This window comes from Carica papaya, chromosome 4, assembly GCF_054855325.1.
Source record: "Carica papaya isolate Zhongbai chromosome 4, ASM5485532v1, whole genome shotgun sequence".
In the NCBI taxonomy this organism is placed as follows: domain Eukaryota; kingdom Viridiplantae; phylum Streptophyta; class Magnoliopsida; order Brassicales; family Caricaceae; genus Carica; species Carica papaya.
Genome location: NC_142312.1, coordinates 12,467,946 through 12,494,779, shown reverse-complemented (window position 1 = coordinate 12,494,779; position 26,834 = coordinate 12,467,946). Strand labels below are relative to the sequence as shown.

Below are 26,834 nucleotides of genomic sequence, written 5' to 3'. Positions count from 1 at the left end.
ATTACATCATATTTTGTCTGGCAATGCCAGAAGCGATTTGCCTCTTCTCACTGTATTGTTCATGTGGCAACTCTCACTGTATTGTTCTTGACAGCTCTAAAAGATCGATAGATATTCAGTACATATAGGAAGCCTTATAAAAAAGAACAAATACAGAGAATGCAGTTTCCTGTTAAAATCAAGGACCTTACCAAAAGGAATTATAGCCACTTACAAAGAAAAAGAAAAATTATAGTAATAAAAAATAAAATTTTCCTACAACATGAAATTTTTCACGAAGGAACATGCAGCCAACGACAAGACACTTCCTAAACTACAGCATCTAGGCTCTACATTTCTATGTTGCACTGTACTCTTTTTTTAAATTTCTGTTATCTCCTATCTCACACAGGACTTTTCACTTGTCTGATTGTACATGCACGGAGAAAATACAAAGTAAAGTTCTTGGACCTCACAAATTAAGAGAAGTTACAAGAGAAAAAGTAAACGAAGATTCAGGCCCTTCTATCTGACCTGACAACCATGTCCGAATCAGTAGAACATAACTAACTACTTACATCTGTATCCGCAATTATGGAAAATCACCACATGTTTATAATCACCAGCAACTACATCCAGTGTGGGTGAATCGATATATAGAAGGTAGGTTATGTTAGGTTGGAATCTGATGTGTTTCTCTTCCCTTTTCTTAGAGCAGAAAGGATACTCACAGCCATTCAGCTACTCTTGTCTTCGGATTTCGACCAAATGGATTCAATGGTGATCGAGCAATAGATGCACTACTTGATCTTGGTGTTCCAGTTGACTGGAATCTTGGTGTTGCTGTATCACAAATCAAATTGGAAACTATTGGCAGTAGAGTTCTTAAAATTATAAACAGCTTTGCTTATATAAATAGGTGAGATTGGAGGAATGTTAACCTGGGGTTTTTCTGAGCTTTTCGCTGGTGCTGATTTTCTTCAACTTCAAGATCTTTTTATCTGGAGCTTCTGAGAAAACTGATCTTGTGTCGGAACAAACTGATTTTCTATCTACACACATGGACTTTGCATCCCTTGGTACAACCGGTGGATCCTCCACTACAGAAAAAATATCAGAGGCTACGTCACTTGCTGCCTCCAAGTTGTTATCATTACTTTTAGGATTAGTCTTCTCTTTCTCAATGACTTTGTAGGCAAACATTTGAAATGGGATTTGTGTTACAGATGCTGGGAAAGAATTGCATTCTGCAGGGAACTTCTTTAGAAACCTTGCCTCTAAGTCATAGTAATCTACTAGTGGAGATTGCAGTTCAGGAAGACCGTTGTCTGGGTTCATCACAAGGAACTTCTTGATGTAACGTAGAATCCTGCAGATGGAGGAGAAACTTGGGCGCTGATTAGGGTCACTGTGCCAGCATCTTCTGGTCAAGTCTGCTAGGTATTTGGGTGAAGGAAATGGGAATAAAGGTCTCTCCCCTGCTCTTATGTTTTTAGTCATCTTTTCTCCTTGAAGATGGCCATCTTCAAAGGGAAGTTTTCCTGTCAAGAGCTCAAAACAAACCATAGCAAAGCTGTAGACATCTGCTTTCTGTGTGTGCTTAGAACTAGGTATGCTTTCTGGCTCATGTTCTAGCTCCTCGAGAACTTCCGGAGCATACCAAATAAAAGGGTTTGAGACATGTTGTTTGGTTGAGTTTCGACTGATGTGAGTTTTGATGGAGGATAAACCAAAACCAGAGATTTTTGCATGGAAATAACCATCTGTCCAGCTCCTCTCTTTCAGAAGAATATTACAAGGGTTCAGGTCTCCATGACAGGTGTTTCGAGAATGAAGATACTCCATTCCTCTTGCAATTTGTAGCATGAGATCAACAACAACAGGAAGAGAGAAGAGAAACCGCCTCCTTGGCCCACTATTCTCCTTCATGTAGCTCAACAGATCTTTATGCATCAACTCCATAACCAGAAAACATTCTTTCCTTTCCTCATCATAGAACCCACAAAGGTATTGTAATATATTGGGATGACAAAGTGAGAGAAGAGTGGAAATCTCTGAAGATAATGGTTCAATCTCCCCAAAGAAATGCCTCAAAGCAAAATTCTCTCCTAACCACTGAATTGCTTTGTACTGGCTTCCTCCTCCTAATCTCTGCTTCACTTGGTAATCCTTTCCTCCCACCAAAATAGAACTTGGGAAGAGCTTTCCATTACCTGGATCCATCCCAGCTATTTTCTTGAACAGTAGGTCAGCAAAACGCTTGTCAATCTTTGTAGAAGCGTCACCTAACAAATTTCTCTTCTCCTGAAGCACATCAAGAAGATGCCATTTGTCTTCTCTCCAAGAAATCTCAAAACGGCTACAAATTTCCCGAGGAACCAAATACTGTCTCCCATATCGCCATTGAAAAAGCTTGGGATCAATCCACTCCTTATCGTATTTCCTCTTAAGAGCAACTCTTCTGCTCTGCATCTCTGCAGGGTCAAGCCCTGATATTTCTCCAGCTGTTTCAATTGCCTCGATGACAGCAGGAAAGTAGCAAAGCAGGTTATGGATGTGAAACTCAATGGAGTCCTTATTTTGATGAAGGTTGATGAGTTTTCCCCACCAATCTCTGTTATCAATACAGTATCTAACATATAGTTCCCCTTCTTTGAAAACCCTATACAGCTCCCTTAATGGCTGCTCAAGATCTCTCCACTTAGTATTCTTCTCTTCTAGATTCAAGTTTTGGCGGATTGCATCTGCAATTGTGTTGAAAGCCAATGTGAAGATTTCGAGAAGCAACGAGCACTGCCGCTGGTTGATTTTTATATCATCTTGCAGAACCATCAGAGCGTTCAGACTACCCAGAACCTCTCCAATCTGCCGGAACTGCTCCATTCAATGGCTGATCAGGAACCCCCAGAAATACAAACCAGGGGCTTCAAATCCTCAACTTGCACTACCAAAATAATTTCAGAGCGACAAAAAAGACAACCAAAAATCAGATTTTTTTTTTTTTTAAAAGCAGGATCAATAAAACTTCTGCATCTGGAATTGATTAGAACAGAGAATAATTGTTCAAAGCATGAGCACCAACATACGAGAAAACAACATCATGCCAAGAACCTCACGTAGACACGGAAAGCTGAAAAAGGAACGAAAGTGAATCAAGACCTGCAGAGAAGATTCTCTTTTCTCCACCGATTTCCTTGGAGCATGAAAACGAGCTGGTGATTTAGAACCCAGAACAAATCCAAGGCCAAATGTCACTCAGTAATCTGATAATAAAAAAACCATTAATGTCTATTGGATAATCCAAACATAATAGAAAGACAAACATAAGAGAAAATCACCTAAAAGCAATCAAATCTGGTTCATTTTCCCCAAGAAGCCATTTCTGGAGCAAACACCTGAAACAGGAGGCTATTGTCTCTGGTTTTGTATTTTCTGTTTGCTGATTAAATTTCTTCAAACTGCCAAAAAAAAAAAGAAATTAAGAAAAAAAAACTAGAAACGGAATTTCCAAGAGAAAGATATTCAAGCTCTTTTTTTTTTTTTTTGGTGATATCAGTTTCTTCTTTGGCCGCTGAAAATTGTCGGGTTGCTTTGTGGTTATATATGAAATGTTCCCGCGACTTTCGTTTTGTTTATTCGAGTAATTAAATGTTGATTTTTGTTTTTAATTTAATGCGGTTTTGTTCCGTCTCAATGACAAAACCGTTAACTGCCCTCTCATCGCAACCGCTCTTAACTGTTGTCTTCCTTTTTTTTTTTTCCGTCAAACTACGTCGTTTATTGAAAGAATAAACAATTGTTGAGTCATCTTGAAAATAATTAATTTTATTATACTAGATATAATAAGTGTTATCAGATATTATACACATATATATATTTTTTTACTTTATAATTATTTTGTTAAAAATATTTTTATTAATTTAACGGCATTTCTTATTTTATATATAAAAGGCAGAATGATAATATATTGACTTATTATTTCATAAATATATAATTGCTATTGACTTATTATTTCATAAATATATAATTTTTATTATGATGTCACAAAGTAATAATAATAATAATAATAATAATCATTATCATTGTGACGTGATCAGGTTGAAAAATAAGAGCATTAAAATTAAATTTTATTATAATTACACGAAAAAAATATCGACGACATATTAATTAATTAAATGAATGTATTGATTAAAGATTTAGTTACAATGTAATGTTTTCATTAGACATTAATTTAGGGGAGATAGAAACTCCTCCTGTCTCCATAAATGATATTTAATTCTTAAATATACAACAATTAATAATTAATATATATTTGATCAGTTCAACAACAAACATTGATATGTCATGTGGCAGCAGGAGATGCTTTTGGCTGCATAGCACGTCGTCTGGCACGATCCCACGACATGTAATTATGGGGTTTATTTTGCATGAAGTATTTTATCTCCCTTCGGTTGTTAGACCGAGATTCTCTTGAATTTTTTAAATAAATTTTAAATATCAAATAAAATTAAATTAATTATATATGATAATTATTTATTTAAATATTTTAAACATAAAATTATGTATTATATGCAATAATTATGTATTTAAATTTTTAGTGAAAGTAATAATATTTAATTGTATATTTAATTTATTTTTCAAAAATATAGCTAACTTATGTTTTTTTTAAAAAAAAAAATTTAGTGCCCACATTTTAAAAATTTTTCAAAGCCGTTAAAAATTAGGTAGAAAAATCACATATAATTAAAACTTATTTGAAAAAAGAATCATTATTTAACTCATTATTTTTTATCAACATTAATAATTTTTAATTATCTATTAATATTAATTTTATTTTTAATTATTTTGTTGGTCCGTGTTTTTTTCGCTAAATAAGTTCTGAGTCATATTTGTCTTCTTCATCCAAATTTTAATAGTTTGTTAAGTTTTTGAAATAATTTAAAAACTAATTTACAATAAAAAACATTTATAACTAAGTATAATATTAGATTTAGTTTGAGGGTTAAATTGGGTATTTATTTAAAATTTAAAAATATAAAAATAAAGTTTATCTTTTTGGCAATTAAATATATATAATGATATCTTTTTTAAATTTTTAATTAATTATAAAAATAATTATGTAGCTTTTACCTCAATTTGAATATGGTAGTATAGGGACTCCGTAAATATTAAAATAAACAAGTTTTAATCGCCTTCTTTATTCTACATGATTTTTTTATAGAAATGAATTGTGATGTTGTTTGTTAACAATATACTCTTCGCATATTTACAAGAGATGTGAAATTAGAGGAAGACCATTTACCATATTATTTTTTTATAAAGTATTGAATCCAACAAAATAAGATGTCTATAACAAAAATGCTATAACCAAGCTTCATATTCTTACTTTAATAAGAAATATAATTGTTGTATGTTATTGAGATAGAGAAAGAATATTTTATTAGCAATCATTTTAATTTGAAGAAATTAAGTCTAAATTATTGTTTTAAATTCGATATACTTCGTTATTGACTTGGCTGTACAATTTTTTTTATAGGATATTTATTTTTTATTATATAAAGTTATTTTTTTTTTACTTTTGAGAAGATCTAATATTATTATTAGAATTTAAGGAGAAATTAAAATAATAATAATGTTAGAGGAGATGAGATGAATTATGTGATATTACTTTTTCAATCACTAATCTTTAAATAAGTAAATTATAACAAAAAAAATAATTACGAGATGAAGTACAATACTTAATCGTATTTTTAAATAATAGATAAAATTTTTATAAATGAAATTCAACACTTATTAACATCTTAGATAATTAAGTAATTCAAATTAACTAAAAAACATGTAAATTTACTTAATATGGAGAACCTTGAACGACAGACAACAAAAAGAGAGGAGAGAGAAGCTTGAGGCGAGAGAGGAAAGAAGCCTGCGGTAAATCAATGTCAAGTAGCCGAACATATTTAGTGTGTATCCAAAAGTAATTTAACGACATAAAATTAATGCAAAAAATTAAAATTAAAAAAATATAATTACAAATCTACTTACTATTTAAGCCCTTTGTAAAGCCAGCAGTACCAATGAGATGAGCTGAAAAACGCCCAATAAAGGTCTGAAAGCAGGCTGATATATAACTCGAGATTTAAGGCCCTTTCCAACTCAATCCTCATGTACCTGACCAGCTCGTCTCAATCCCCATATTACACTCACAACCCAGTCAGTGACACAGCGGGAAGCCGAAGGTATTATGAAACTGAAAACTGTACCAGTTAGTAGCAGGTGGTAACTGCACGAAAAGGGGAATTTCAAAAAAAAAATAAAGGGGCAGTATGAAGTGGTACTTCGTTGCCGCACTCCTCACCGTCCTCACCAGTTCTCAGGTCTGATTTTAACCCTACATCTGTTTCGCTTTAATAATCACCACCACTTTTGCTTAATTTTATCATTGTTTTGAACTCCGGAATCTTGTCGGTTTCTCTAATTTGCTTATTCTCTTCCCTCAAATTATGATTCTAAAGATCTCATAATGGTATTGGCATTTTTACTTTGTGACGAAGCAAATGGATCTCAGTCGACTTCCAAATTGTCTCTGTTGCTTGTTGATCTTTTATTACAATTTATTTGTTTATAATTTCGTTAGATGAATCTTAATTTCCTTTCTGATTTTAGTTTTGAAGTAAAATGCTGGTTCGTTGCGTGTTTATATTCGTTGATCGAAAGGACTGGTGATTGGTTGATGATAACTATATGGTAGCTAATTATGATTGGGAAAATTAACATATTTTTGTTCGGAGCAAATGCCTTGTGATACGTCCACTGCCAATGCCTATTTTTATGAAAATTATTAACTATTAATTAAATGAAAATTTATGCCGAGGATTGGCTACTGTGCTTTCCTTTTCTTTTTCTTTTAAGTGCTTGACATTACTGTGTTTAGTTGAAATCTTATTCCACTCAACTGCATGTAAATGTTATAGATCATCATTTATTGTTGGTGCTTGCATTATACCTTCAAAAGATCACAATTACGTACTTTTTCATATTTTGCAGTGTATTGGCTGTGCTCGAATAGCAAGCATATAATTGAATTTGGCCTAGAGTAGCATATGAAATGGAAAACCCAAATAATGATATGTATTAACCTCATGATTATCTCTGCATATCCTCAAAAAATGAGTCGACCCTTTAAATCCATGAGATTGCATTGCATATCTGCTTCATATGTGGACATTTGGTTTTCATGCACTTTTGTGGTATGCTGAATAAGGCTTTATTTATTTATTTTTTCTTTTGAAGAAAATGTGAGAAAGTTTTCTTATTCATGATCGTATTAGGCATCAGGCAATAATTCAGAATTTAAATAAAACGAATTATTCAAATGAACACATATATATTTTTGTATATAATATTTCTTTAAATCATTGACTTTACTTCTGTTTTATATCATATATAGGGAATTCTGACTACTCTCTCTCAAAGTAATGGAGGTTACAAGTATGATTACGCAACTGTTCCATTTTTGGCTGAAGTTCTTAAGGTAATTCTCAGGCTGTTAACTTTGTTCGGTGCATTCCTTTTCTTGTTAATAAATGTCAGTTGATTTCAATTTTAAACTAAAATAAATTTGTTATTCCAATTTGTTTCAGGTAGTTAGTGACTCCTTTTTTTTTTGTTTTTTTCACTTAAATACAGCTTCTGGTTTCTAGTTTAATTCTCTGGAGAGAGTGCCAGACATCACCATCTCCAAGGATAACTACAGAATGGAAGACCGTGCGCTTATTTCCTATTCCTTCAATCATATATCTAATTCATAACAATGTGCAGTTTGCTACCCTAACTTACGTGGATACATCCACGTATCAGATAATGGGCAATCTCAAGATTGTTACAACTGGCATATTATTCAGGTGCATGCTTACTACTTCTCTAGCCCAGTCACATTCTTGAGTTATTGAAAAATGAGTCACATCAAATATGAATGATATTTCCTTGTCTTTAAGTGTTTCTTTTTTTAATGATTCTGGACTTTATGCTTTTGCATGTCACTTCTATTATGAACTTTTGGGATTTGTTCTTAAGCAACTGACTTAAGCAACTGGTTAATTGATTTGCTGTTTCAGATTATTCTTAAAGAGGAAACTGTCTACCCTTCAGTGGATGGCAATTGTTCTATTAGCTGTTGGAACAACAACCAGTCAGGTAATTGGGAACAATTCCATGTAGTTAGGGAAACTTTTGCATTTGATCCACATGTATATGAGAATCTTGAATTATTGTTGATATTACTTTTTTTTTGGGAGAGATAATGTTTACTACTGATCAACCATCATTTCTTTTCAGTAGTATTATAAGCTGCATAGCTACTGGAAGAATGCTTGAAAAGGATGACAGTGATGTTACAATATTTTTTCACTGCCCTATTTCACAAAAAGCCTAACAGAAAACATGTTAGAGAATGACCTATTAAATAAAGTCCTTTATGAGCTCAAGCATATTTTCTGTAGACTCTAGAATTGGAGACTTAGATGATTAGGCAAATAATCATTTTATTTAGGCATGATATATAGTCATCAATCTCTTCTGACCTTGCACATGATTTAAGTGTGGGGTTTGGTTGGGAGAAAAGAAATTACTAATAGTTATCACTTTCATAATCCTTGGGATTACTGTGAAAATAACAGGTGGCTTTCTAGTTTGGTATCATGGTTATGGCTTAAAGCTGCAGCAGCATAGTTGTTGTTTGAGGTGATACTTTCTCAGTAACATAACAAAATACAGAATATTAAAATAATTATTTATTGCCAAGAAGAATTCCCCTAGATATGTCCAGACTTTATTTTGTAAAAACTTAATCTTACATCCCTAATTGTTAGGAATACAATATTATGTTCCTCTACTTAATATTTTTTTCAAATCATCGAAAAATTGTATAAATAGTTTTAAATTTGTACAACAAAGAAATGGAAAGAACTCTTCCTTCCCTCTTTCCCCAGTAGCTCAGTTCATGAAATATGAATCTAAACATGCTATTAGAGCAACTCATATAAGATTATTTAAAAAAAAAAAAGCAACTCATATGATTGGTGCTGAGTATCAATTTAACTTCTCTCTGTTCCAATATAACGAGCTAAGGCTAGGACTATCTGAGGCCAATCTTCCTCAAGGCTATGCATACATCTGTTTCTCCTTAGGCTTGCTTATAGTTGGCCGAACCTTGGACTCCGCATATTTTGAAGCCATCATCTACAAGGGTATGCACATTTGGGTGCTCTAGATAGAAAGAGTCAACTCACATGCTAAAAGGAAAATGTCGCTAGACTCAGAACCAGTTGCAGACAGAGAAGGCTGATTCACCTGTTATCTCCTCGTGGAGATCATGTATTTTTAGTTAACTGCAATCAGAGAGTTGAGACACAGCACTATATATAGGAAGAAGTCAGAGTTAAGCCGAATTTGTAGAAGCATTGAGATTTCTTGACCTTCGTGGGTGGACAGAAAGGGTCAACCACCTTAATTCAGGGAGTTTTTTTTTTTACTAGATTGGAGAGAGAGTGTGTGTATCTGTATATGTGTGGCAGAAGACAAAGTTGCTAACAGTGAGATTGGGTTCTCTTAGTGAATCCTCTGTTACAAAGTAGTCCTATGAAGTTTAATGAACCCAACTACCTTACATGGTCAAGGCTTTTGGACCGCAAGGATATGTTGCAGGATATAAGATTATACCTGCGAAATGGTGACCCCATGCTCAAATCAATAGGATGCAAGAACTCTGCTGTCTTGGCTAATTAACTCAATGCAACTATCGATTTCTCATGGGTTTCTAGTGCTGAAAACTATGCATAAGATCAGGGTGTTGCATTTCAATCATATTCAAGTTGCCCATGATGTAAAAATTTACAAACTATAGGATAAGGTGCATGAGACCAAATGACAAGAAGGGGAAGAATTTGATTGGGAAATAGAAGAGTATAGGCACTGCTCCAACTACTTTCTACAGTGAATCTGAACGAGAACAGAGATAAGCCACTTTGGAAACTTAAGAAGAAAGGAGTTTTCACGATCAAATCCTATTGTAATTACCTTGTTAGAAATGATGAGGCTGGAGAAGCCAGGTTTTTGAATAAGCTGATATTGTAGGTGAATGCTCCTTCTAGAATGCATCTTTTGCTAGGGAGGCGGCATACTGACCATTGATAAACTTATAAGAAGGGGAAGAATTTTGGTGAATGGATGCTTTCTATGCAAGAATGAAGTGGAGTGATGTAACACATTCTTTTATGGTGCCCGGTAGTATATAATATATAAACTATGGTTTGGGGCATGTTGGGAATAAGCTGGGTCATAGCAGGATCGATTAGGGATGAATTATGGGCTTGGGAGGAAATCAGTAAGGGGAGGAAATACTTCTAACCTTGTCAGAGGCTCCTCTGGTAACTTTGATAGCTACACACCATACTCAGATAATGATAGTTTCTATGTTAGATGGATCTTTATCCCTTATCACCATTGTTCTGTTACTGGCATTACTTCCATTATCTTGTCATCCGAACTCTGTGTCCCCAATTTTCCTAGCAACCGTATATATCTTAGTGCAATCAAAGATGGACTTGATTGCAAAAGTGAATTCTATCCTACTTGCTGTATTTTTTAAGGACTGAAAACGGGGAAAATGATTAATTATGGTAGATTGCAAGATGGTCTCTATGTGCTTGTGTAGAGTCATAATTCTCTGATTCCTTCTAGAACTTAATCAATGCTACGAAATTCTATGTCTGCTACCCAACAATTGATCTGGCTATATAGAAGATTACATCATCTGTCTTTTTCTGTTTTGGATAAGTTATATCCTAGTATGTTCAAACAATGCCATATGGAATCTTTGGTTCAAACATATTAGGAATTCTTATCTATCGTTTTATAATAGAACTTGTACCCTTTGTAACAATTCATTTTGATTTATGGGGGCATAGTCAACTTGTGTCTTTATTTTATTATAGATGGTTTGTCCCTTTTGTTGGCTATTGGACTAGAATGACATGGATCTATCTATTACATGCAATAAATGAAGTTTATTCCTTCATCCAGTCATTTCCTGGATTATCCAAACCCAGTTTAATGCTCAACTCCAAATCCTTTGAACTGATAATTAAACCCAGTAGATGGTGCATTTTATGAGTACCTTCACTCACATAGTATGGTGCACCAAGTTAGTTGTTAATACTAGTGCCAAAAATAGAGTTGCTGAAAGAAGAAAAATGCACTTAGTAGAGGTGGCCCATAGCCTCATGTTTATCATGATTGTCTGGAAACACCGCTAGGGAATACAGTACTTTCCGTTGCATATCTCAAAAATAGAATGCCCTTTAAAACACTAGATTCTAAAAGCATTTGCAGGGGACGAATTCTTACATTTTCCATCCAAAGATCTTTGGCTATATATGCTTTGTCCATAGGAGTATAGGTAAATTAGATCTTTGGGCTCTCAATTATGTGTTTATTGGGCATCCTAAGACTTAGAAAGGTTACAAGTGCCATAATCCCTCATTATAACTTTCTACATGTGTGGATGTCACAATTTTGGAGTCTGAGCCTTTTTTTCCCTCCACCATAGTCACCTCTTCACGGGGAGAATAGACTAGAAGAGGTGACTAGCTCCTGCTCCTGGCCCTTTTATTAACTGAGCACAATCCCTTCATTCCTTTACATATTCCACTACATAGTATTGAAGATTTTGCAAATGATGAAAAACTTTGATGGGTGGAAGTGGGATAGGGAGGACATTTTTTTTTTGAAATAAAAAGTACATGTATATTAAAAAGGTACCAAAAAAGGAGGTACCACCCCCTAAGCAATTTACAAAGTAATTAGTATGTCAATGATATCCCCAAAATTTTCATCCCTTACAATGTCATGACCTAGTAAACTAGACCCAAAATAGTTAATGCACCTATCTCTTAATTTAGACAACACTAACTCTTTCCTATCAAAGACTCTAGTATGTCTTTCGTTCCAAATAACCCAAAAATAGTAAAAGGAATCAAGTTAACAAGATTACATTTGTTGATCAGCCCATCCCAAGCCCATATTCCCCCCTCACAGTCCCAGAAATCACCCAACTAATCCCTAAGAGCTCATACATAATGCTCCATAAGCTGTGGACAACAAGACACCATAAAAGCAGGTGATTACAAGATTCTTCAGCACACATGCAAAGAGAGCATCTATTAACAATAACCTGTCCCCTCGCTCTTAAGTTGTCAAAAGTGAGTATCTTTTCCCTACACGCTTCCCATGCAAAGAAAGCCATTCTAGGGGGCACTTTGGTTTTCCAAATTTGCTTAATAGGGAGTTCTAGACTTCCTCCTCTTCCCCACCAATCAGTAAGCTGTAGTATGATTGGACAGAAAAATTACCCCTTTTCTCAAGATTCCACAGAATCTTATCTGGTTTATCTTGTATACACTATTTCTCCAAGGTTATCAAAAGCTATTCATACTCCGTGATTTCCCAGTCATTTAAATGTCTATTAACCCTAACGGACCAATCAACACAGCCATTATAAAGCCTATATGCATCAGCCACCGCCAACCCTTTCGAATATGCAATTTCAAAAATTCTGGGAAACAAATTCTCTAACCTATCCTCACCAGTCCACCTATCTAGCCAAAACGTTATTTTGTCCCCTTTACCCAATTGCCATTTGGTGCAGGAAAGGAATATTGGCCACTGTTTCATAATATTCTTCCATAACCCACGCCCATGAGGCCTGTAACCAGCCCCACCAGAATCCAGTTCACCCCAACGAACAAACACAATTTTCCTCCATATTTTGTCATCCGTCAAAAATTTCCAAAGCCATTTTCCTTGAAGAGTTATGTTCCTGTAGACTAGAGATCTTATTCTCAAACCACCCCTAAGAACCGGTTTTTTGATCTCCTCCCAATTAACCAAGTGATACTTCTTATGCCCCTCATCATCTCCCAAAGAAAATTACGTTGAATTGTTTCTAGTTTATTCACAATTTCTTTAGGGATTGTAAGAGTCCAAAGGTAATAGATGGGGAGGTTGGCCAACGTGCTTTTTATTAAAGTGAGACGCTTGGTAATGGTGAGGATATTAGGTTTTGGGAGGATGAATGGATGGGAAAAATTTAAACTTAAAGAACGCTTTACCAGAATTTTTGATATTGCTAGCAATAAGGAGGCGAGGGTGAGGGACATGTATGAAAATGTGGGTGAGGGAAAGCATGGAATATGAAAGTTAAAAGAAACTTGCAGGATTGGGAAATCAATGACTACTGCAACCTGCTTTTGGGTTTGGGTAGCATGAAGGTGAAGGAAATAAGGGACAAAAGAGTCTGGAAGCCTTATGAGAAAAATGGTTTTTCTGTGAAATCGATGTACAATGTTCTATGCACAAATGATAGAAATGATATCATTTCAACACCCTTTAAACAGATTTGGAAAACTGGGGTCCCTCCTAGGACGATTTTTTTTACTTGGGAAGCCGCTAAGGAATACATTTTGACTATTGATATACTTAAAAGAAAAGGTAATAACATGGTTAATAGATGCTACATTTGCAAATTGGAAGAGGAGACATGCAACCATCTACTTTTGTGGTGCCCGACGACCTACAACATTTGGAATACTGTCTTGGGTTTGCTAAGTTTAAGTTTTGTTATGGTTGAAAATGTGACTAAAGAATTGTGGGCTTGGACAGACTATTGTATGAAGAAAAAACATTTGTTCCTTATTTTAGTAACTGTTTTTTAAGTTGTGTGGAAGGAAAGAAATGTGAGAAGTTTTGAGGGTGTTGATCGTAAGTAAATGAGCTTCAAATGAAGCTCTGTGAATGAGCGAACTTAGAGAGAGAAAGTTGATGAGAGAGAGGGACAACAAAACAGAGTAAGGTTATGCAACAACCTCTGTTTTGCAATTTTCAGAAAGACTGTGTTTTTGGAGAAGAAAAGACTGCTTCTCATTTTATTTCTTGCTTGTATATATAAGAATTTAATAATAGAAACAAATTACATTAAACCAAACGATAAAATCAAAAAGCCCGAAATCCATGCATACACGTTGCATGGTGTTTACGTATCCTACCGTGAAACAACTTTACGGTTGATTTGAATTCAAATTTGAAACTAAACAGATAAAAAATTATTAAATTTAACACTCCCCCTTAATGATTTTTCCACCAATCCCCACTTTTCCTCGCAATTCCTCAGATTTAGCTTTAGACAGGGCCTTGGTTAGAATGTCCGCAAGTTGATCATTAGTGGAGCAATGTATCAGCTTGATTTCTTGATTTCTCTCAGCCTCACGTATAACATGGTACTTAACATTGATGTGTTTAGTTCTCCCGTGCATCACAGGGTTTTTCGCAATGGCAATTGCAGACTTGTTGTCGACATACAACACTGTAGGTGCTTGTTTGTCCAGCTTTACATCATTGAACACTTTCCTCAAGCAAATTGCTTGGTTAGCTGCTGTAGCTGCAGCTACATACTCAGCCTCAGCAGTGGACTGTGCCACAGTATCTTGCTTCTTAGACGCTCATGAGAAAGCACCGGAGCCAATTTTGAACAAGTACCCAGTTGTGCTACGTGCATCTTCCACGCTTCCTGCCCAATTACTGTCACTGTAGTCGACCAATCCACCCTCAGCTCTTGTTTTGTATTGAACACCAAAATTCCAGATTCTTTTCAAGTATCTCAGCACATGTTTAGCAGCTTGTAAATGTGATTCCCTCGGTGAAGCCATGTACCTTGAAAGCAAACTCACTGCAAACAGAATGTCTGGTCTAAAAGTCGTGAGATACAGAAGGCTCCCAATCAAACTTCTATCATTCCCCTCATCAACTTTGCTACCTTCCTCGTCATTTGACAACTTCAAGTTGGACACCAGTGGTGTAGATACTGATTTACAATAATTCATGTTGAATTTATTCAGGATCTCTTTGGCATGCTTGCCTTGTGAAAGGAAAATACCCAAGCTGCTTTGACGAATCTCCATTCCCAGGAATTATGTAGCCTCCCCGAGATCAGACATTTTGAATTCCTTTTCCAATTTCAGCTTGAACTCCATCATCTTCCCTTTGTTGCTGCCTGTCACCAGTATATCATCAACATATACTGCAGTAATTAGCCTGTCTTCTTCTCTATTCACGTACAATGTAGTTTCTGTCATGCTTCTCTCAAACCCACAGAGAAGTAAATATGTATCTAATTTATCATACCAGGCTTGTGGAGCCTGTTTGAGGCCGTATAATGCCTTGTGAAAAAGATAGACATGCCTCTCCTTTCCTGGCTGAATGAATCTCGGTGGCAGCTCAACATGATTTCTTCATTCAGCTTACCATTCAAGAAAGCTGACTTCACATCCAAATGCATCACACTCCATCCAAACTGAGCTGCCATGGCCAGAATGAGTCTAATTGTTTCATGTCTGGCCACAGGAGCAAAAGTCTTTGTGTAGTCGATTCCAGGAAGCTGGGAGTACCCCTTTGCCACAAGCTGTGCCTTGTGCTTGTTTGTTGTCCTGTTCGGATTCAGTTTCACCTTGAACACCCACTTTACTCCAATAGGCTTTCTGTCTGCACTTGATTTTACCAGAGACCAGGTATTATTCTTCTCGATCATCCTGATTTCCTCTTCCATGGCAAGCTTCCACTCTTGCTGCTGAAATGCTTCCTCAACAAAGGAAGGTTCTTTTGAAACAAAGCTGCACCTTTCATAGATGTCAGCTAAGCTTTTCATTTTTGTTCTCCATTTTGCTTCATCTTCTTCCTCTTTTTCATCTTCTTCCTCTTCTTCATCTTCTTCCTCAGCCTGAGTTGGGTTTAATACTGATAGAGATTTCTTTCCTTCTTCCATTGTCACACAGTCTGGTTCGACCTTCTGCTTCTCCCATTTCCAGTAGCTCCTTTCGTCCACTGTAACATCTCTTCGAATCATAAGCTTGTTGGTTTCCAAGCTTAGAATTCGATATGTCTTTGCTTTAGTACTGTAACCCAAAAATACTCCCAATTCAACATTCTCTTCTAACTTTGATCTCCTGTCATCCGAGACATGGCAGTAGCACACCGAGCCAAACACCTTTAGATACTTAGTCGATGGTTTGATGCCACTTCAGGCCTTCGCAGGTGTCATATCCTTCACAGCCTTTGTAGGCAGCATGTTGAGCAAGAACACGGCAGTGTTCACTGCCTCAGCCCACAAAGCTTTAGGCAAGTGCTTGTCAGCAAGCATGCTTTTTGCCATCTCCGCAATGGTTTTGTTCTTTCTCTCCGAGATACCATTATGTTGAGGAGAATATGGTGCCGTGAGCTGCCTTTTGATCCCATTCTCAGAACAGAAGTCCTTGAATTCACTGGAATTGAATTCAAGACCATTATCCGTCCTTAGGCACTTCAGCACACAACCACTTTCCTTCTCTGCCATAGTCTTAAACTTCTTGAATTTATCGAAAATTTGAGCTTTATTCTGCAAGAAACAAACTCAAATCATTTTGGAAAAATCATTTATGAACAAGCTAAAATACCTGCATCCGCTCATGGAGTTTTCTGTCATCAGACCACAAATGTCAGAATGTATAAGTGCCAGCCTCTCTTCTGCTCTCCAATCTGTTTGCAAAGGAAAAGAATTCCTTGCTATCTTCCCCATCTGGCAGGCACCACATACTGACTTAGTGACTGCAATGTTTAGGAAGTCCTTGGTTAGGCCTCCCTTCTGCAGTTGTTGTAGCCTAGCCGCATAAAAATGCCCAAGGCACCTGTGCCATATCTCACCTTCTGTCACAGTGGCAACACTGGCTTTCTTGACTACTTCTCTGAGCTTCAAGGAGTAGGCTTGATCATTCTTTTGGATGAAAGCAATCAATCTATCCTCAGGATCATATATCCTGCAGCAATTATTCTTGAATGTAATCGAGTAGCATCGATCAGTCATCTGATTTACACTCAAAATATTCTGTGAGAGGATAGGAACAAAATTCACATCAATGATAAGCTTCCTACCTTCCCTGATTTCAATGGTTATGTTACCTTTGCCCTTGATGGTTTCCAACATACCATTTCCAAGCTGTACCTGCCCTGAGACTGTTTTGTCAAGTGGCACAAACAAGGCCTCATCCTTGCACATGTGGGAGGTGCACCCATTGTCCACTACCCAGAAAGTATCATCCTCCACTGACAGCTCACTTGATGCAACGAGAATTGTAGCACGTTGCTCACTGGACACCTCGGTGATATTGGCATGCTGTAGTTCCTGCTTTGGCAGCGATCCTTCCTGCTTCTGTTTCTGCCTGTAGAATTTCTCCTTATGACCAAGCCTTTTGCAGAAGTTGCACCGAACGACTTTCTTTCCCTTGTACCAGCACTCATTTTTAGGGTGATTTGTCAAGGAACAGATGCTGCACTGAGGATATTTCTTTTACTTACTAGAATTTTAATTTTCAGTTTGATTCCCTTCACTCCTTCTCCCTTGATTTTGTGTTGAAGAGCTACCTTTGATCTGAGTTGAAATTAAGGTTTCCTCGGTATGTTGCCGAACATACATATTTACCCGCTGCACACTGGATTGAAGCTTGTTTATTAGCTTAGCCGAGGAGATAGATTCAATGTCGGCAAGCTCCTCCAAGGCTGAGATTTTAGACTTGAATTTAGGGGGTAAGCTGATAAGAATCTGCTTTACCACATTTGATTCCGGAAAATCCTCCCCAAGCAGCCTCAGTTTGTTTACCACATCCGAGAGTTTGGAGGCATAGTCCTTCACTGATTCATTTTCCTGCATTCTCAGTAATGCAAACTTACTCTTCAGTCTCAAGATTTTCATCTTCCTGCTTCTGACTCCCCTATCGAACTCTTCCTTCAGTTTCGTCCAAGCAGCCTTTGGTGATTCGAAGTTTATAATCCTTGAAAACACCCTATCCGAGACAGCTGAGAAAAGGCAAGCAATAGCCTTTGGTTTCTTGGCCTTGTCTTCCTCATGCCTTCTCATTTGATTTTGGAGTGGCAGTGTCCCCTAATGGAGGAGGATCGCTGTCGTCCATAATAACATTCCACAGACTTAAGGCTTTCAGATGGGCTCTCATTTTGATTGTCCATACATAGTAATTTTCTCCGTTGAAGTGTGGGGGAGGTGAGGTTCCAGTGGATGTTATCGGGTTTTCGAGAGTATATTGATTTACCGGTCCCTTGAGATAAGGACTTTGATACCACTTGTTGATCGTAAGTAAATAAGCTTCAAAGGAAGCTCTGTGAATGAGCGAACTTAGAGAGAGAAAGTTGATGAGAGAGAAGGACAGCAAAACAGAATAAGGTTATGCAACAGCCTCTGTTTTGCAATTTCCAGAAAGACTGTGTTTTTAGAGAAGAAAAGACTCTTCTCATTTTATTTTTTGCTTGTATATATAAGAATGCAATAATAGAAACAGATTACATCAAACCAAACGATAAAATCAAAAAGTCCGAAATCCATGCATACACGTTGCATGGTGTTTACGTATTCTACCGTGAAACAACTTCACCGTTGATTTAAATTCAAATTTGAAACTAAACAGATAAAAAGTTATTACATTTAACAGAGGGCATTGAGACTAACATTACAAACATTAAAGATAGATGGATCTATACTTATAATTCTATTTTGTTAGGTCATGACATCAAAAATTGAGATGATTTTGGGAGGGTCATAGATCATTTAATTGACTTGTAATTATGCTATGTACATGGGCGGTACCCCCTTGGTACCTTTGTGTATAATATTACTTCTCTTATATTTAAAAAAAAAATTAAAGTGAGACACCCGCCCTTGGAAAGAAAGTTCTTCCACCCAGCAAGTCACAATTCAATAACCGGATTTTAGGTGCATTTGTCTTTAAATTTTGCACCCAAAGGTACTCCTAGGTATTTCAAAGGGAAGCTCACCGATTTGCACCCCAGGACCTTAGCATAGTTGCTGCCATCCCCCTCACCCCCGGTCCTGGCCAATTCAGATTTTAACATATCAATTTTTAATCCAAAAACAACCTGAAAATAGTAGAGAATGCATCATAGATATAAGAGGTTTCTAATATCCGGATGGCAAAATGAGGGTGTCATCAGCAAAAAACAAGTGTGTAACATTAAGAACATTCAATCTTTTCTCAACCTTAACGCCTTTCAATAAATCTAGCCCTTTAGCCTTGCACAATAAGCCATTTAGAGGCTCCATTGCAATGATAAATAGTAACGGGGAGAGTGGATCTTCCTGTCGTAACCCACGGGTTGCAAAGAAAAATTCAGATGGCCCCCCCATTCGCAATCACAGCAAAGGGAGGACATGAGAACTTACACCTGCAAACACAAGGCCATTAAGCAAGATCTGCTTCGTAAAGCGCCACCCCTAAATTCAATTTCGAAGAAAACATCTGGTGAGTTCTGTCGAACCCAAGCTTCCACTGTGAATGACCTTAACATACCTATCGTTGTTAGGAAAAGAACTCTCACTTAGGACTCTATCTCTAACTTTATCTCATTCTACTCATCTCACCTTCGTATGGAGCCTCAATACTGTCGTCTTCTTCTATTTGTATTCCATAGGATCGGTAGAAAACTCTAGTTTATCTTACATGGAAGGAGGAGGAGGTTATGGGTAAAGACATGCGAGCCTTGGCAAAAGGAGGACTTGGGTTGTTGATCTAACATCAGGAAGAGACTAATGGGTTACGAATGAGTATTTACTTGTGTTTCCATTGGTGGACATTGGGAAAATTGAGAGATTAAGGCCCAGTTGGTGGCCAAAGGGGTCATCTAAATCTATGACGTTGACTACCAAGAATGGTTTGCTTTGGTTGCTAACATATGAGCGCAATTAAGATCCTACTATCATGTATAGCGAACTTTGACTAGGATCTATAAGAGCTTGACGTTAAGAATGTTCTTTTGCAGGGAAATCTAGAAGAAGCTTGAACAAAAGTTCCCTTTGGCCTGGTACCAAGAAAATTGCAAGTAAGTTGTCTTGGTTGAAGAAGACACTGTAATACCTACCTGGGTACAAAAAAAAAAACAAAGAAAAACAAAAAAAAAAAACTATAGAGTATATATATATACATATATATATATATGTATATGTATATGTATATATATATAATTAAACAAAAAAAAATTAAAGAAAGAAAGAAAACAAAAACCCAGATTGTACTCTTGGAGCAGAAGAAGAAAACACGTGGTTATATATAATATATATATATATAATTAAGTAACAGAAAAAGAAAAGAAAGGAAGAAAAAAAATAGAAAGAGAAGAGAGAGGGCCGAGCGGCATTGATGGGAGAGAGGGAAGGGTCGCACGGTGTTGCGCAACACTGCAATCGAAGGAGAAAGAAAGTGGCGAGGAATTGCCATCGGTTAGAGAGAGAAAGAGAGGAGAGAGAGAGAAGACACGCGGTGGGTAGAGAGAGAAAGAGAGAAGAAAGAAGAAAGAAGAAAGAAAAAAAAAGGAGAGAGGAAGAGGAGTTGCGGGAAAGGAGGAAGAAGAAGAAAAAAAAAGAGAAGAAGAGGAGTTGCGGGAAAGGAGGAAGAAGAAAAAAAAAAGAAGAGAGAAAAAAAAAAAGAAAAGAAAAGAAAGAAAAAAAAAAGAAAGAAAGAAAAAAGAAAAAGAAAAGAAAAGAAAATAAAAATAAAAGAAAAGAAAAGAAAAAAAAAAGGAGAAAAAAAAAGAAAAAAAAGAAATAAAATGAAGGAAGAAAAATGGAAGGGTGGCGACCAAATATGATATTGGTGCGCCGCATGCGACAACACGCGCTGATTCGATCATCAGCGCTTGACATTTTTGGTAACACGCGTATAACGGCGCGTTGTGACGTTGGCAACCGGGACCACGTGTCTCAAGGTAAAATTCATTTATAATTTCGCGTAATATAGTTTTTAAAATTATTTATAATTTAATATATGTGTTTCTATTATAGACGATGAAAATTATTCAATCGGTATTCGGATTTCCGAAATGACTGTCGATCAAGTTAGAAAGGATTCCCAAAACTTTTCTGATCACACCATAAGTAAAAATTATGTGTATTCCGTGCGGAAACATAAATTATATGTTTATTTAAATGTGTATATGTATAGTGCATTATATGTGAATGTTTAAATGTATGTGTAGTATAATATAAATATAATTAGTATGTCTGATTTGTATTTGTTTGTGTTCATGTGTGTGTACATATATAAAAATATACAATTAATGTGATATGAATCGGTAAGAACAGAATTGATAAGAACAAAACTAATAAGAACAAATACGTGAATATTTATGTATATGATATATTGTGTGTGATTGTGTGTACGTGTTTGAGTATGAACGTGTGCGTATGTATCTATAGAAATTGTGTGTGTGAATATAAATATATATTCTGTTTGAGACATGTAGTGAATATACATGTCTGCATTGTAATATATGTGTGTGTGTATTAATATGTGTGTACATATGTTATACATGTAAAATGTATAATCAGTGTGTGCGTGTGGAATTTGGGTACACTGCACTTGCTGTGTGATTTGGTGCAGATATACGACGCACTATACTTACTATATGATCTAGTACAGTTGCGCGAGAAATTTGAATATCCTGTGCTTGCTATGTGATCTGGTACAGGATGACTCAGAAAGTGGTTTGGGAAATGTATGGTTCTGATGTGCGTGATGATATCGTGTATTGTCATGTGTTTGTGTTTAATTATGTATAGAAATTAAAATATTAAATAGGAAATGAGTGAATTGAAAATGAGAGAGATTTGAAAAGAGTGTAAAGTGTAAGGACTCTGAATAACTGCTCGTTAAGTCTGAATCGAGGAGGGGAGGATGTGTGTGTGGTTGAAGTTCAGTGGGTATGGTGAACATACACATGGATAGAGTTTGAAATTTAGTCCAAACATAACTACTGTGGCCAATGTGAGATTTTGTGTGTGCTATCCATGCGATGGGAGGATTCATTTCACCTCTTCTCGACGACGATATAAACGGCATTGCGCGATGGTAACCTAAGTAAGTTTTAAAAGACTAAATAATGTGAAATTATAAATTCGAGTTGAGTGATATGTGTGTGTGAGTAAACCCGTTTTGGTTTGAGAAATCTGTGAATCTATGAGTGTGATTTGAAAGGACAAGAATTAGGTTAGAAGAGTGAGGATTAGAATATGTTTTGTATGATGATTTGTTTTGTTGTTTATTTTGATTGTGATACTTGTTTGACATTTTCTTTGATAATAAAAATTATTATATTTAACATATTGCATGAATGTATGTACGTAAGTCTCCATTATAAAATTATTTTTCTTATTGAGCACGTGAAGCTCACCCAAATTCATCCTCATCCAGGTCAAAGGAGACGAGGAACAAGTTCAAGATTAATTGAAAATAGTGAAGAAAAATTTTATTAGTTTTTATTTTAATATTGTAAATTAATTTAAATACCTCAATTATTTATAAACGAATAATTATTCTGTCACAAAATATATGTATTAAAGTGTAGTTCTGCTGCATATTTAATATTTATTTGTTCTACTAGTTAGAAATATTATATTAACATTTGTACCCACCGACATTGAGATTTGAGATGTTACAGACACATATATGGATTGGAACAATTTCTTTGGGCATGGTTTTCCAAATTTAGCAATGGTATAAACTCCTTTGGGTACCGTCAAGGTAATGTCGGCATGGTTTTCCAAATTTAGCAATGTTAAAAACTCCTTTGGGTACTGTCAGATAGTGTCGATCATACCATATTCTTTAAACATCAGACTATTAAGATTACTATACAAAGGATATTAAAGTCCTTAGCTTAGGAGTCCAAATTCAAGGATTTGCGAGGCTTTGTTATTTCCTTGGTATCGAGGTTGCTATATCTAAAAAAAGAATTTTCATTTTTCATGCAAATGCATTTCGGATGTCCTTGAATAAACTAGCATGCTAGCTCGTAGAGTCCCGAATTGAGGAAAATCATAAATTACAAGGTGGAGTTGGTAAACCAATTGAGATTGGCAAGTACCAGAGACTAGTTGGGAATATTGATCTATCATTCACATACTAGGCATGAGAATAGCCTATACAAAAATGTGATGAATGAATATTAGGGATGATATTTTATAAATGAACCTGCATAATACGACCTATATGAACTCAATTTGATGTAGTTTTTTTCATTAAAGTGTGAGTTCAGGTTGGTGGGAAAAGAGAGACGTTTGAACTTCTAACTCCTGTCTGAATCCAACTCACTATACATATATTGATGAATATATTAGTATATAATATATATAGTAATAATATCTTTCTAATTATTTTAATATAGATATAATCATATCTATGTTAATACAATAAAATGATTGGGTTAGGTTTGGATTGGATAACCTGCAAACCCAACATAGTCTGAAAAATAGAAAAAAAAAATTAAACTCCTCTCAGGTTCAAGATGAGTTTGAGTTTTCTCTTTGTAGGGGCGGGTTGGATTTGGACTTAGTAAGTCCAACCCATACCCGTTCCATTGCCATCCTTAGTGAATATGTGTGAGCCTGGGGAACCTTGTTTAAATGCAGTAAATTGCATTTTGAGATACTTAAAGTCTGCTCTAGGAAGGAGTTACCCTTCTTCAAGAATAATTGCCCAAAGATAGAGAGGTTTTACTAATTCAAACTGGCATGAATTCCCTGACGATAAGAAATCTACGTCTGGCTATTGTACATCTGTAGGTGGAAATTTAGTTACTTGTTTAAGAAATTGATTTTAGTGGTAATATCAAGTACAGAATCTGAATATAGAACCATGACACAAGGTATGTGTGAATTACAATGGCTTCAGAAACTGATGCTTGAAGATGTTGGAGGAGAATACTATAGTATTTTACTGTGGCCACAAGGTTGCAATCAACATTGCCTACAATGTAGTTCAAGATTACTGGACAAAATACATTAAGATTTATTGGCACTTTATCAAGGAAAAAAAAAGTGTGGCATTTTAGATATCTTCATGTGACTTTTGAGGAACTAAGCTGATGGCTTTACTAAAGAGCATGGCAGTAAGCAATTCATATGGCGTTATTTGCAAGCTAGGCATGAGGGATATCTTTATACACAATTTCTTCCTTCTCTCTTTTCCTCTCCGATTCAATAGATGAATCCCAAGAATAATGTTGTAGTAGTCATGCAGAAGAGAGCAGTGATGTGATTTCCTCATTATTTTGTTTATCTGCCTTGTCATAAAGAAGTCTTGGCTCCAATTAGCCTTGTATTATGTTAATCGACCAAATGATTTCATATACTGATAGTACGTGTGAGGGCTAATCCTTATGTATCAAAATTTATTTCTTCTATTGTTTTATTGGTGCTGAAGATGGTAAATTACATAATCTTTTTATCCCTCCTTAAATCATTGTTATGACTTGTGTGGTAGGGGTAGCACTCATTTTTTTCTTCATCATTGTAGGTTAAAGGTTGTGGAGAAGCTTCATGTGATTCTTTGTTCACGGCACCTATACCAGGTTATTTGTTGGGGGTCCTATCTGCTTGTCTGTCAGCATCAGCTGGTGTATATACAGAGTATCTGATGAAGAAGAACAATGACAGCTTGTACTGGCAGAATGTACAGTTATATACGTAGGTACCTCTTGTCCTTATCTTTCTTTGTTTTCTTTGTTATCAGTATTAATAGCAGCTCATGGTCGTGAACCTCAGACAGATATTCCATGTTAGTACTTTTTTCTTATTTTTTCTTGTGATTATTTCTTTAATATTGTTTTTCTAGTGATTATTAGTGCTTTTCTTTGAAGAATCAGAATAGAAGGGCACTGACATCCTTAATCTTGCAAATTTTTCTTGGGAGATTTTCTAGTGCTATTTTCCTTGTGATTAAATTTTCTTTCTTCAGCAGCAGCTTATATTATACTAATTTTCTATGACTTCTTTGTTTGTTAATTATGTCCATAATCAGCAATTTAGAGCATGTTTTTCAATTTTTTTCCAGGTTTGGTTCAGTCTTCAATATGGCAAGACTTCTCCTGGATGATTTTCGAGGTGGATTTGAGAAGGGACCTTGGTGGCAGCGTCTATTCGATGGATATAGCATTACAACTTGGATGGTTGTTTTAAATCTTGGATCCACTGGCTTGTTGGTATCGTGGTTGATGAAGTATGCTGATAACATTGTGAAGGTAACTTCATATTACAATACTGTTCTTGGAGTTGATATCATATGTATCATAACTTGAACCCATTTGAAGTACCTGAAAACTCTTGTTCAGGAAAATTTTTCCTTTTACGAATCTTCAGAGATAGTGCATTTCCATGCTAATTCCATTTGTTAAAACTTGGGAATGTTTTCGGCTGATGTTTTCCTTCTTTCAGGTCTATTCCACATCAATGGCAATGTTGCTGACTATGGTATTATCTGTATCTCTTTTCAATTTCAAGCCTACATTACAGGTAAGTTCTCAAGTGGTTAGAAATCCTACTATTCATATCATCACTCTGAGACAAATTTGATAGACAATTTACGATCTCTTGAACTTCCTGCAGCTTTTTTTGGGTATTATAATCTGTATGATGTCACTACACATGTATTTTGCCCCTCCAAGTACGCTTGTGGACTTGCCTTCAACTGTAAAAGCTACTCCAGAAAATTTGAAAGAAGTCATTGTGGAGCGAAAAATAGATTCCTGATGTCTTGCTAGTCAGATTGTCAACTGACGACTGGACTGGCATTGAAGATTATGGAAAGAAGTAGTCTGTGATTGGAACAAGAATGGTTCCTTGACCTCTGGATGCATCTCTAAAAGCAGCATTTCCAATCGAAGACAATAGTTTTGACTCAACTGAAGGTGTAAACAAAATGTCAACCTGATTTTTCGGAGGAACAAGTAATATTCTTTGTTACTGAGAGTTTTCATTTGCAAACTTCTTTTGTGAGACAAGAGCAGCAAATACTTCCTCTGTCATGTACTAGTGGATGTTCAGTCTTCCACTCTTACCCGGTGGTCACAGCTCTGTAATGAACTGACAATCTGCTCCGGTCTGCACATTTTGTTGTATAAATATTGTCCTTGAAGCATAACTTCAGACAATGTGGTATAGCGATGATTATGAGAATTTTCTTATTAAACCTGATTAATGCTGGATTCTTTCTGGTAAATGTTAGTGTGTGTATATATATATATAATTATATATTCTTAAAATATACTAGACATAATATTTATTGTTTTTAAACTCAATACTATGTTTTCCTTTAATATTAATGTATTATTTTTACCTTTCAACTATTATATATACTTATAAATATAAATGATTACTGAATATAAAATGTACAGATATTACATTTTTTTTGGGTGAATTTTTAAAACCTGGAGTAGTGTGTATAAAATTCTAGTCAGTTTTAATCTCTATTAGCGTATTTGTTTGCACAGAACTTGTCACGTGAACTCAAATTTAATAGTTTTAAGTTCTAAAACTGTAGTAGGGAATGTGGGTGAGTCATTTTTTCTTTCCAGAAATTGATATTGTACTACCAAAACTCTAAATACAGAACCTCCGAGTCTAAAACAGAAAGATTTGTAATCACATTAAGAAGGATCTAAAAGGTGCAGGTAGATGATCGTTAATACTAATAATGCTAAGCAAAGACGTACATATATATATATATATATATATATATATATATCTATTTAATGCTGGGGTCCAGTAGAAATCCAATTCAAAACCAAGTTGTGGAGCTAGAATGAGCATGCTGGTACATGATTGGTTTTTTTGGTGATACATTTGGTTCTAGAACATACTCCATTCTTCTTCTGTAATTGTCCTTCAGTACAGGTTCATGTGTATAAAAAACCTTGAA

General features: G+C 35.6%; 2 protein-coding genes across 2 annotated transcripts; one reads left to right on the top strand and one right to left on the bottom strand.

Annotated features, from left to right (window-relative positions):
- Nucleotides 1-235: 235 nt before the first annotated feature.
- Nucleotides 236-3,585, bottom strand: LOC110809438 (uncharacterized). Its single transcript, XM_088217857.1, has 4 exons — nucleotides 3,318-3,585; nucleotides 3,139-3,242; nucleotides 921-2,923; nucleotides 236-822 (listed from the first exon to the last, which is right to left on the bottom strand). The coding sequence occupies exons 3-4, from the start codon at nucleotides 2,860-2,862 to the stop codon at nucleotides 707-709; spliced, it is 2,058 nt and encodes a 685-aa protein (XP_088073983.1). The 5' UTR covers nucleotides 2,863-2,923; nucleotides 3,139-3,242; nucleotides 3,318-3,585; the 3' UTR covers nucleotides 236-706.
- A 2,463-nt stretch (nucleotides 3,586-6,048) lies between these two features.
- LOC110807414 (Nucleotide-sugar transporter family protein) lies at nucleotides 6,049-26,114 on the top strand. The gene is made up of 8 exons (XM_088217851.1): nucleotides 6,049-6,353; nucleotides 7,427-7,510; nucleotides 7,666-7,880; nucleotides 8,094-8,172; nucleotides 24,435-24,604; nucleotides 24,972-25,158; nucleotides 25,352-25,429; nucleotides 25,523-26,114. The coding sequence occupies exons 1-8, from the start codon at nucleotides 6,303-6,305 to the stop codon at nucleotides 25,664-25,666; spliced, it is 1,008 nt and encodes a 335-aa protein (XP_088073977.1). The 5' UTR covers nucleotides 6,049-6,302; the 3' UTR covers nucleotides 25,667-26,114.
- Nucleotides 26,115-26,834: the final 720 nt, after the last annotated feature.